The sequence below is a fragment of the Thunnus thynnus genome, chromosome 9 (assembly GCF_963924715.1).
Source record: "Thunnus thynnus chromosome 9, fThuThy2.1, whole genome shotgun sequence".
Taxonomy (NCBI): Eukaryota; Metazoa; Chordata; class Actinopteri; order Scombriformes; family Scombridae; genus Thunnus; species Thunnus thynnus.
Genome location: NC_089525.1, coordinates 12,558,261 through 12,569,370, shown reverse-complemented (window position 1 = coordinate 12,569,370; position 11,110 = coordinate 12,558,261). Strand labels below are relative to the sequence as shown.

Below are 11,110 nucleotides of genomic sequence, written 5' to 3'. Positions count from 1 at the left end.
AGGAGGAGTGCGATTGGTTAGAATTAGGGTAATAATATCAGGGTAAGCCAATCAGAGGCAGAGTAGAGCGGGTCATGACTTCACCATCCTAGGAAAATAATATCGCCTACCGGATATGTCGTTGGTATTTGACCTTCCTTCTTCCCAGCCGGAGTCACGGTTGACATGAGTTGTAGGTGGCTTCATGGTGAAGCTTATCCGGACAGGAGAATAAAATGCAAATACGTATCTTTTGAATGTTGTCGCCATACAGGTAAGTGTATTTTCCTCTGACATAAACTCATACTTATTGAATGTAGGTTGATGCAGTGAGTGGGTCGAACTGTGCCATTCATTCATAAGGTTTGCTCCATGCTAGGCTAGTTGAAGCTAACGAGGAAGTCAAAACGAGTGCGGACGTGACAAATGTCACAGTAACTTTATACCCGATGTTAACTCCCTGTTTAAATATCTTTCAGTCGGTCATAATGTTAGGCTATTCTCAATCGTAGCAGGACTCTGGATAGTATTTGTGAGTTGATATCATGCTTTTATGCTGTTTTTTTTCTATTTTCTTTTGGTGACTCGACAGCTGTCATGTAGCGTTAGCTGGAAAGATCGGGAAAGTGAGGCAACACAGCTAGCTAACTTACATTAACCTAAATCTAAGTCTTCTTTGACTTGTCTTACTTGTCTTTTTGACACTTTTTTAAATGTAAAAATATTACTTCCTTAATCGTCCACATTGCTATTGCTCAATTCAGTGTGTTTACCACAGGCTAGTGTTGTCACCATCATTCTCGAGGTCGCCCTGTTTTGTTATTTGAAAGCCAGTAGTTGCATAAACCTGCCGAGCTAACGCGTTTTGTTTGTTCTGTATCGACACAGGGTCTTGCCAGAGTAAACGAAGGGAACAATGGTGAAGTATTTCTGCTGCGCAGGTTTGCTAAAAAGCACCTGGGACCAAGTTTGTGTTGCTTACTGGCAACGATATCCCAACCCCTACAGGTAAGGGTCGTAGTGGTTTATGGATACACTTTTCACCTCTGATCCTTGCTTCTTCTTCATCCAAACTACATAAATACTGTGGACACAGAGATGTGATACACAGAGATAATGCTGACATTACAGCTGAAACAATGAATATATGAAGGGATCAACATAAAAGTATTTGGCAACAACTAATATGAGTAGGTTTACTTTGTCTTCTACTTGTGTTAATTGAACATTTTTGGGGATTTGGACCACTGATTGAACAAAACAAGCAATCTGAATAAGTGAACTTGGGCTTTGAGAAATTGTGATGGCCATTTTTCACAATTTTCTGCCGTTTTATAAACTAAACAATTCATTGATTTTTGGTTTAACTCAGCTGAAACATTTAAATGAATTGATTACCTGATCAAAAGAAAATTAATGTCCAACAATTTTCATTGTCAATTAAGCGTGTTCTAGACCTGCATTCCTACACAGAGGTTTTGTATTGCGTTGATCCATAATATTTGCCTCTCTTCCCCAGTAACCATGTATTGACTGAGGACATCATTTTTCGGGAGGTTACTCCAACCAACTGCCTCATTTCCAGACGTCTGTTGACCAAAACTAGCCGAGCGCCTCGCTGGATGGAGCGGTACCTCCCGAAGCACATGGCCAGCTCTGCGTATATCATCGAGGACTCTATTGTTGACCCTCAGAAAAGGACCATGACCACACTAACATGGAACATCAGCCACGCTCGTCTCATGGTACTGTACCTTTCGCCTCTATAGACACTCTGCATTGCACAAAGTAAACACATGGCCTCATGTTAAACTGCCGCGGTTACCACAGTAACACAATCACGTCACGACCACCGTAGAGTCAAGCTGGTCACCGCTCCACTGCTGAGTGAGCGGCTCAAGTGATGAGACATTAGTTATTCTTTCAGGCTTGACATAAAGAATGACGTGCCTGCCGAATGCCGAACAATATTCCTGCTGCAAGTTGGCCTCTTAATGACAACACTGGAATAAAGATAGACATTTAGACTGTAGAGGATATAAAGAATAGACTGCTACAGGAATAAATGCTTTGGAAAAGTTTACCGTATTGGTCTGAATATACGATATAAGGTATTTTTCCTGGACATACATCTGAAGAAGTATTTTCAGACCACTGTGTCATCAGGCAGAACAGACTTTGTGCCAACGTGGTCTAAAAAGAGTCCCTAGGTCTCACCAAAGGTTTTTAGTGAGCCTTTTAAAGAGAACCTAATCTTCTCAAGTTTAATGCAGTGTAAGACTTACGCAATCCATCTGCAATGGCTGGGAGGAGAAACATGTTTCCATTTGAGTTTCCACTGTTGCTAATAGTGTGGTGAACGCAGTAACCCTCTGCATTGCTATGGGATGATTGTCCTCCACTGGGATTCCAGATATAGCTGTGAGGGGGTCAGGATCTACAGGGATATGTAGTACATTTTGATAGGTTTCGAACATATCCGTCCAAAAATCTGTTAACCTGGGGCAGGCCCATAACATATGGATAAGATTGGCAGGTGATTGTTTACATCTGTAGCAGGCATCACTTACGTCTGGGAATATTTTAGCCAATCGAACATTTGTGTAATGAGCTCTGTGGAGGATCTTGCAGTGCAGAATGATGTGCCTTGCACAGATGGAAGAAGAATGTACCAGTTATTAAAATGTGTTTCCACTTGTCATCAGGCAATCCCATTCCTAAGCCATCCTCCCATGTACTTTTAACATTAAGAGAGACATCAGGATTTAAAGAGCGTATTACATTATAAATGACTGAAATGAGGTCAAGATCAAGGTTCAGAAGAGTGTCAGATTTAGAGTCAAGAGGGCGATTGTGGAAGTGAGAAAATTGCTTCGGGCAAATTGCCTGATCTGGAAAAATGAAAAAGGTGGCTATTACCCCTGAATTCCACCGGGCACGTGTGCGCCGCGTTCTGACGCAGCTGCCGGAGCTGATCGCGGCCACTCAAGTCAATGTATCCGATTCCACCGGGAGCAAAACCGCGTCGGAGCTGGAACGCTGCGTACATGCGCCCAGTGGAATCCCTGGGTTAGGCAGGCCAACTTCAGTTGGTTGCAGTCTGCAACCTCATCACTAGATGCCACTAAATCCTACATACTGCCCCTCTGATGTTGCTAGGCTAGCCAGTGTTTTAAAGACTGCTTATAGTGAGTGTGTTAGAATTAGTCAGCCCCAAAAGTGTTTTGTTAGTCCAGTTTAACCTGCAGGAGTTTCTGAAGGCTTGTGTAACGTGTTTTTCTGCCGATATAAATTCATTACGAGAGAATGGAAAAAATGAAAATGAGTCCAAAGCGTCTTCCGACATCTCTGCTGCAGCAATGGAATATGTCAAGCTGCCAAATACCACTGTCACTGATGATAAAGACCAACAGGCAGTCTTATAAATGCTAACTGCCAGAGAAAATAAATTTTGACTGCTTTCAAGAGCTGAGTGAGAATAAATAACTATACTATAAATTATATTCAAAAAGTATTTTTCCAAAAACAGGTGTTAGAGAAGGGGAGGGGGGCGGGGGCATCTGAAGTTTCAATTATTGTCTTTATGGCGGTTACCGCGACAGCTTGAATCAATCAAAAATCAATACTGTTGCAGCTCTACCTCATGTTGCTGTTGTTTTGTTTTGTTTTGTTTTGTTTTTTCTCCCTCTCTACCCCAGTCTGTGGAAGAGCGGTGCGAGTACCAAATCAACCCTGAGAATGGCAGCTGGACTGAGATAAAAAGAGAAGCTTGGATCTCTTCCAATGTCTACGGGCTCTCGAGGGCTATTCAGGTCAGTAGAGCAAAGTGGAGCACTGCACTACGTAACAGACCAGGGAAAGTGTTGTGGGGCGTCTGAGAAGGGAGGCTCCCCCACCTATGTTTCATTCTGTAATTGGTAATATAATACAGTGTTAAGATGCAACAGCTGAGCAGTTGAAAGTGTCTGCCAGGACTGACTGAACGATTTATGATGTAGAATCTGAGTCGTCCTTTATTGTCGAGTGAGTTAGTATGTGATGATTTGAGTTATATGTTGTTGACAAAGTGTTGTCTGCGTGAGAAATTTTCCTGTCTTGACTGACATTGTGTTCTCTCTTTCTAGGAATTTGGTCTTGCAAGGTTCAAGACTAGTGTTACGAAGACCATGAAAGGCTTTGAATACGTGCTGGCCAAAATGCAAGGTAAGTTTTCTTTTGGATATTCTTTCTTTATTCATCTTTATTTGCATGCATCCGTTAAGAGATGTTATAACACATATATGAATATAAAAAAACAAAACAAAGAATCAACTTGAATTCCTTTCGGAGATGGTTAATGGCCATAAGAGTGTGTGCACAAACCAATTCATGCACAGTAACAACTTTAAGTCACCATGAAAACTTAGTTTACTGTATAGAGCAGTAGTTGGATCCCAAACAGGGGGGCTAATAGCCATTGCGGGGAGTTGCACATGACCAGGAGAAAAATGTGGAGTGAAACTAATGTTGAATAAACCTTTTTCACAGTAGACACTCTTGTCCGACACAGGTGTAACTAATCAATAATTGCTGGAACGGAGGCATTGCTTGATCTCATTAGTAACACCTGTGCTTTTCCTGCTATGACAAGTCAAGATGTCTGCTATGGAAAAGGCTTATGAATCCAGTTCATTTAGGAATGATGAAGAAACGAACGTTCTCATACTGTCAGGCTATCGCTTAGCAGGAAAAGCAAAGAAAGCAGAAAGCAAAGCGACATCTAAATTACAAGATGCTCAGATTTTTGACTGAACAAAAGAAAAACGTGCTGAGTGTCTTTTGCCTTTTTGTGTGTAAAAACTTATGGGCGGTTTTAGCAAAGCTTAATTTGATTAGCTGCTTCCAAAGATGTGGCATAATTTATAAGATTTCAATTTGCAAGAACACAAGTTTTCACGTCTGTGAAATGTAGTAATGGTAAATACTGAAAGTTTATAGCAAATTGTCACTTTTGTAGTAGTTCAGGCCAAACAAGTAAAATGGCATTGAAAGCGTAAAGTATATTGTTGTATTGTTTTAAGTGTGTCCATCTGTATCCACTTCAAGCTGTTTCCTATTGAAATCTTGGTGATATGTTGTTGATAAAAGCCCTGTCATTGTTTTGTTTTTGTTTTGTTTTTTTTTTTAATTTGCTGGGAAACGGACAAGCTGAGAGTCAGTACAAATTATACTGATGATTCAAAATGTTATGCAAGCATCTGGTTTATTGCACAGTTCAAAATCATGAAGGAAGTGCGATGCTTTTCGTGAACTGCATAAATATACAGAGAAGAATGTTCTCGGTGTACTGTATTTTTGAAGTATTCTTCTATTCTATTCTAGGTGAAACTCCATCAAGAACCCTCGCCGAAACAGCCACAGAGCGGGCAAGAGAGACAGCACTGGCAGCTAAGGAGAAAGCCAAAGACCTCGCCTCACACGCCCAGAAGAAACAATATGTGTGATTAGCTACATAAAACCACTGGCTCTGTTTCCACTGATACTGGGACAGATTTATCTTTACCCCTCTCATGGCTCAGTTATGCATTGGGGTGAGACAAATTGATCCCGGTCATGGGTAGACACCTCTGTGAGGGGAGCATCTGACTGATATGGTGGGTGGACCACATAAGGCCTGAGCTGGATTCGAGAGCCTGTTCCAGCCTCCCCGTTCCTGCACCACACCTTTGATACCAGATCCTCTCAGTATTTATCAGAGATAGAGATCTTAGAAAGGATTGGTTGAATATGGCTCTGGGTGCTATAAAATGACGATAGCACTTTGCCAACCTTGATACTGTTCCTCAGACCTTTGCTCAACCTCTGTGCCCTTCAACAGTATTTGCTTTTAACTGTTTTTATGAGTTGTTTTGTAATCGCTAACTATTCTTTTACAGAAGCTCAGATCTGTATAATTACAAAATATGTGATTTAAGCTAGGGAAGGCAATTTATGTTACAAGCATTTTTTGTTATATTTGTTGAAATTCTCTTTACATCCTGAAAGCAATCAATTAATCAAATGCTCTGCTTAAAAAAAAAAAAAAGAAAGAAAAAAAAATCTGGTATTCGTGGCTGTCGCAAGCTTGTAATAAGCCCGTCCAAATCATTGTATTCGGCCCGCATGAAATGATTGGATCCCTGCCTGTCTACCTGCACGCAATCTGCCCGTCTCATTAATTGCCTGCCTCCAAAACCTTCTCAGTGAGCAGTCCGTCAGAGAGCCGGACCGAGTCCCTGAGTGACGGGTCAGGATCTGATCTGATCTGCATACAATTCATGCAGTCCCGTCACTTCCTATCTGTCAGTGTTCCACTGCTCGCCTGGCCTCCAAACTTTCTGTTGTTTGAATGAGGCAGTAAACAGTTAAACTGTTGCTTCATGCACGTATGAAGTGTGTGCATATCTACATCCATGTTGAATATGCCTGTGCTCGTCTGGTGGGAGGGGCTTAGGACAGGAGGGGGAGGGGCTGCAGGAGGAGAGGTGTATTTTCAAATTCTGGCTTTTTTCATTGTTTTTTTTTTTTTTTCCTTTTCCAGAAAACTTCCTAATGCAGCTTTAATGCCAATGAATATGTATGATTTGTTTCAGTTGTATTTGCGCTTATGTTGTCTTTGTTCAATTCACCCAAATGTACCTTAATCATCCTACCAAGACTTATCATCTCATTAATTTTAAGTTTAAGTTCACTGAGTAAGAAGGGTCCAAATTGTTGACAGGCACTTGTCATTTAGCACTCTTCATATGGTTACCTGGTTGCAGTGGGTCTGTTTGCATCTATATTTGAAATGTGTGTATAAAGGCAAAACTAATGCCTTTGTTTTTCACATTCAGCTTAGGTCTGATGATACAACTCATGCAACAATGCGCGCTTACTGTATCAGTTTGTCAATAAATGGACATTTTCTTTGTAACCATCATGCTGTGAGATCTTTTTAATATGAAGTGACGTCTCTGTATACCAGTCCTGATGTATTCCAGGTTAAGGTCAAGCAAAAATATCAGAAACTGTACTTAAATATAGAAAATATTTATTCATAAAAAAAAACCTTACACCAGTACAAAATTGCTACATAATATTACTGGGCGGAGAGACAGATGAATGCAGACATACTATTAAAAAGGTAATAAAGGCATCTTGCATATACAAAAGTCAGGGCAAAATGCACCTTCAGTTATTAAATACATAGCAATGAATAAGATACATACAGTACTTGTAACTCATAAATTGCATAATCATTACAAGTACACATTTACCTTCCTGACTGTGGTGAAATAGCTGTATGCATAATTATCATTTTATTGACAAATGCACAAGCAACGAAGTGCGCAGTTGTGATGCTGAACACTTCCAACAAAGCAGTGAATAAAACAGTCCTGTGCAAGGAAACACCATTAATGCCTTCAACATTAATCTTCATCTCAGGCATCAAAGTTCTTGCACTAAATTTGTGACTGAATTGTGTACAAATACACCAAACGAATATTTGGCACAGTTACTTAATTGCCAGATAGAAATGTGCAAATATGACCAGTTAAGTTCTGTTCACTGTTTTCACCATGTGATATACTCTCAACCCTTTTGAGACGAAACAAGTGCAATGAGTGGACGTTTTGTGCAACAGAAGGAAAAAAAAAGAACAAAATACATGACTGAACTTACATAATGAGACACTTATACAAAACATAGCACAGATTAATGTTTAAGTGCATGCTACACATGACATTACTGAAATATAAACTTAGTGCTAAAGAGAAGCTGTAAAGACCAAATCTGATTTAAGGCAGAATTCAATATAGGCATACTGTAGTAAAGAATAAGTTAAGAGTTTTCGATACAAAAAAAGCCCTTATTTGGATAAAAAGCCCTTAAAAAAGGTGAATGAATAGATTTGCTTGAATTATTGTAAGTTACAGACAAGTCAATGGCTTTGGAAAATGTTTCCATCAATCGTCGATGCCGGAAATATACACGCGCATTGATACATCCATCCCAGCCCAGTGATTTTAACTGCTATTCAGTGCAAAGTGGACACAGCTCATTCATAATCGTAAAACGTTATCGTTTAGCTTGTAGTCAAACATTGTTGAAAAGAGAATGTTAAAAAAAGTACTCCTGTCAAAATTTGTCTTCATTTGTACAGTAACATTTTCCTCCATTCTCCTTCATCCTCTGTTTGCTTGTTTTTGGAATGTTTTCTCCTCTTCCTCCTCACCTGGTGTTATTAAACCAGTTACCACGAGTTTACTGCCGTCATAACCAGGCTTTGTCCATACTGGAGTAACAGTGGTCTGCATCAGTGTGCGTAATGCTCAGTCCATCAGAGTCCACACAGTCAAACACGATGCTTTCCACGTCAACCTCCACATCCTCTGTAATGATCAAAGGTCAGAACCATTAGCAAAAGGAAACTATAAAATCCAAGATCACAAAATTAACCAACAAGTGTAGCTGACGCCAAGAAAGCTTCAAACTTTTATTATTATTGTGACGGGAGGCCTGAGGTGAGACCCTACTTGTGTCTGACCTACCTCTGTCGGAGTCCGACCTCTCGGATGACATGGTCGACCCCTGACTGTCGTTCCTCATCCTCTCCGTGCTTCTCTGCAGCTGCTCCAGCCGAACCTGCAGCTCTCTCTGCTCCCAGCGCAGGCGGCCCTTAAGCTGCTCTGCACGCTCATCCTGCTCCTGCAGCTTCTGAGATGAGAAAGCAGAGAGAGAGAGAGAGAAACAAGTGAGAGGTAGACAAAAGCTTCGGTCACAACAAAGACAGGATAAGCATCTGGAGAGCGAGCACCGTCAGGAAATGCCCCTAATGCATATAAAAGACCATGGATCTGGTGGCTTGGGACAAACAGCATTATGTTTCTATAAGTATGATTCCAGCCTGGGTGTTGTGTCTACCTTTATGTGAAGCTGGGCTCGTCTCAGGAGGTTGAGGGTGGTGTTTCTCATCGAGTCAGATGACAGAGGAACTTGCTTCTTGAGCTGCTCCAGGCAGTGCCTCAGCTGAGCTCGTCTGCAAAGCACAACAACAAGCAACAACTGATGCTGTTAATCCATGCAAGTGCAAACAAGGTGTTTAAAATACTGTAGGTGAACTTAATTTCACTCAGAATGATGATCTATTATTTCATAACTTTTGCCCATCTTTTATATTTATATATATATTTTATTTTTTTGTTTTGCTATGACATGCAACTTAACATTCTCATTACCTGTTTTTTTCCAACTCGTTGTGAACTGACCTGTGATTAGAGTAAGAGACAGTTTGGTTAGTTTAGAAATACATATTCATGATGATGGCTAACAATAACTGTGACATATTTGGGTTTAAAATGGTGCTTTATTATGAATGAAAGTAGAGCTGCAACTAACAGTTATTTTTGTTTGGTCCATAAAATGTCACAATGGTGAAAAATGTCAACCACCGTTAACCCAAACCCAAGTCGACGTCCTTAAACGTCTTGTTTTGTCCACAACCCAAAGATATTCAGTTTACTGTCATTGAAGACTAAAGAAACCAGAAAATACAACTGAAACTGAAATCAAAGTATTTGGACAAAAAAAAAAAGATTTAAAATGATGAATCAAAATTCAGTTCATTCAATAATTTAATCAAAATGATTTTAAAATATTATTATCAAAATAGGTGGTGATTAATTTCGTAGTTGACAACTAATCGATTCATTGACTGATTGTTGCAGCCCTAAGTGAAAGTCAGACTTCAAACCACACCCTTTTGTCAGTTGTGTGTTATGTAATGTATTCACCTATTGCCACCAGGAGATATCTTCTTGCTCTTCTGTTTGCTTCTCTTATCAGAGAGACCTGGGCTTAGAGGCAGGACTGAAGCATAGCCATGTTCTGCTTCTGTACAGGAAAAAACAACATCACAGCTATGTCAAAGGAAGTCGTGGGCTAAATCACTACAAAAAAACAATGTTAAATATGACGTTTCAATTGTTATTATTCTATTGGTATTATTAACATTAGTGAACCCTGGTGCTGCAAATGAACTCTTATTATCATCTGCCTGAGGAGTAAACATGCCATCATGAGAAACAACGAGGACAAAACCCCTCGGGTACTGTCATCAGCATCATCAGCTGGACGTTTTGTTTTTGATTTTGGCGCCATCACACACCATCTATTCACTGTTATAAAACTCGCCTCTGTAGCCTCACATATAGAAACACCCAACACGATGTCAACAGTGCGTTAACAATGAATGAAACCTATTTTATTGCCTTTTTCTGCGTCCCTCTCATTCACCTTGATGAGCGCTCGTCGCCGCTCGGGTTCATTTTGAATTGGGACCAGATTGGCGCCTTTGAGTACAATGATGCGAGCGATATGTAGGTCACTGAGTCAAATGGGAAAGGTCGCTTAAAATAACCTTCCAGCAGAAATCTCGATGATTTTTCGAACAATTGCGCTGCATTATGTGTTTGTGTTATGTTTTGCATGCATAGTTACGGTCGCTTCATTGTGCATTTTGTTGTTTTACCAATAACCAACTTCCTCCCCCCTTTTGTAGACTGACAGTTGTCATAAAAACACTCACCTCGCTCTCTTCTCTCCAGAAACTCAGCGGCCCTAAGAAGCACCTGGATGTTGCAAACGTTCCCTTCCATTTTTTTTAATTTAATCTTTTTGTTAGAATGAAAAAACCGCGGGCAACAGCCTACTAGGGTACGAGCGTAACGTTAGCTTCAAGTAGATGAAGCTGTGTCAGTCAGTCGGTGCTGCTACGTCCTCACGCTGCCTTCAAGTGCTCCGTTGAAGATCGGACATCTGAAATTTTTCTCATAAATACAGTCCCGGCGGGCACTTGGTTGAGCAGAAATAATAACAAAAAGGGCCAAAAATATTAGTTTATGCTGGTTTATTTTAGTGATACAGAGTACTTATATGAGTCACACATTTTAGCTTTATATTTGTATGAAATTTACGCCTACTGTTGCATATTAAAAAGACGACTATTTGCGCAAAATACCCGACTATAATATTTAAGACAGTAGTTATTTTTTACAAAACATAATGTCATAAAAAATAGTAACCTAAACATTAGATAACGGAAAAGATCGTCTTCGATGTGTGTGTCCTT

The 11,110-nt window shown here is 40.2% G+C and overlaps 2 protein-coding genes across 2 annotated transcripts; one reads left to right on the top strand and one right to left on the bottom strand.

Annotated features, from left to right (window-relative positions):
- The first annotated feature begins 110 nt into the window (after positions 1 to 110).
- prelid1a (PRELI domain containing 1a) lies at positions 111 to 7,155 on the top strand. The gene is made up of 6 exons (XM_067598916.1): positions 111 to 253; positions 868 to 987; positions 1,499 to 1,724; positions 3,678 to 3,791; positions 4,104 to 4,182; positions 5,341 to 7,155. The coding sequence occupies exons 2-6, from the start codon at positions 896 to 898 to the stop codon at positions 5,460 to 5,462; spliced, it is 633 nt and encodes a 210-aa protein (XP_067455017.1). The 5' UTR covers positions 111 to 253; positions 868 to 895; the 3' UTR covers positions 5,463 to 7,155.
- On the bottom strand, positions 7,009 to 10,993 carry mxd3 (MAX dimerization protein 3). The gene is made up of 6 exons (XM_067598917.1): positions 10,568 to 10,993; positions 9,774 to 9,873; positions 9,219 to 9,248; positions 8,905 to 9,019; positions 8,532 to 8,697; positions 7,009 to 8,372 (listed from the first exon to the last, which is right to left on the bottom strand). Exons 1-6 carry the CDS (start codon positions 10,635 to 10,637, stop codon positions 8,254 to 8,256), a joined length of 600 nt encoding a protein of 199 aa, XP_067455018.1. The 5' UTR covers positions 10,638 to 10,993; the 3' UTR covers positions 7,009 to 8,253.
- Positions 10,994 to 11,110: the final 117 nt, after the last annotated feature.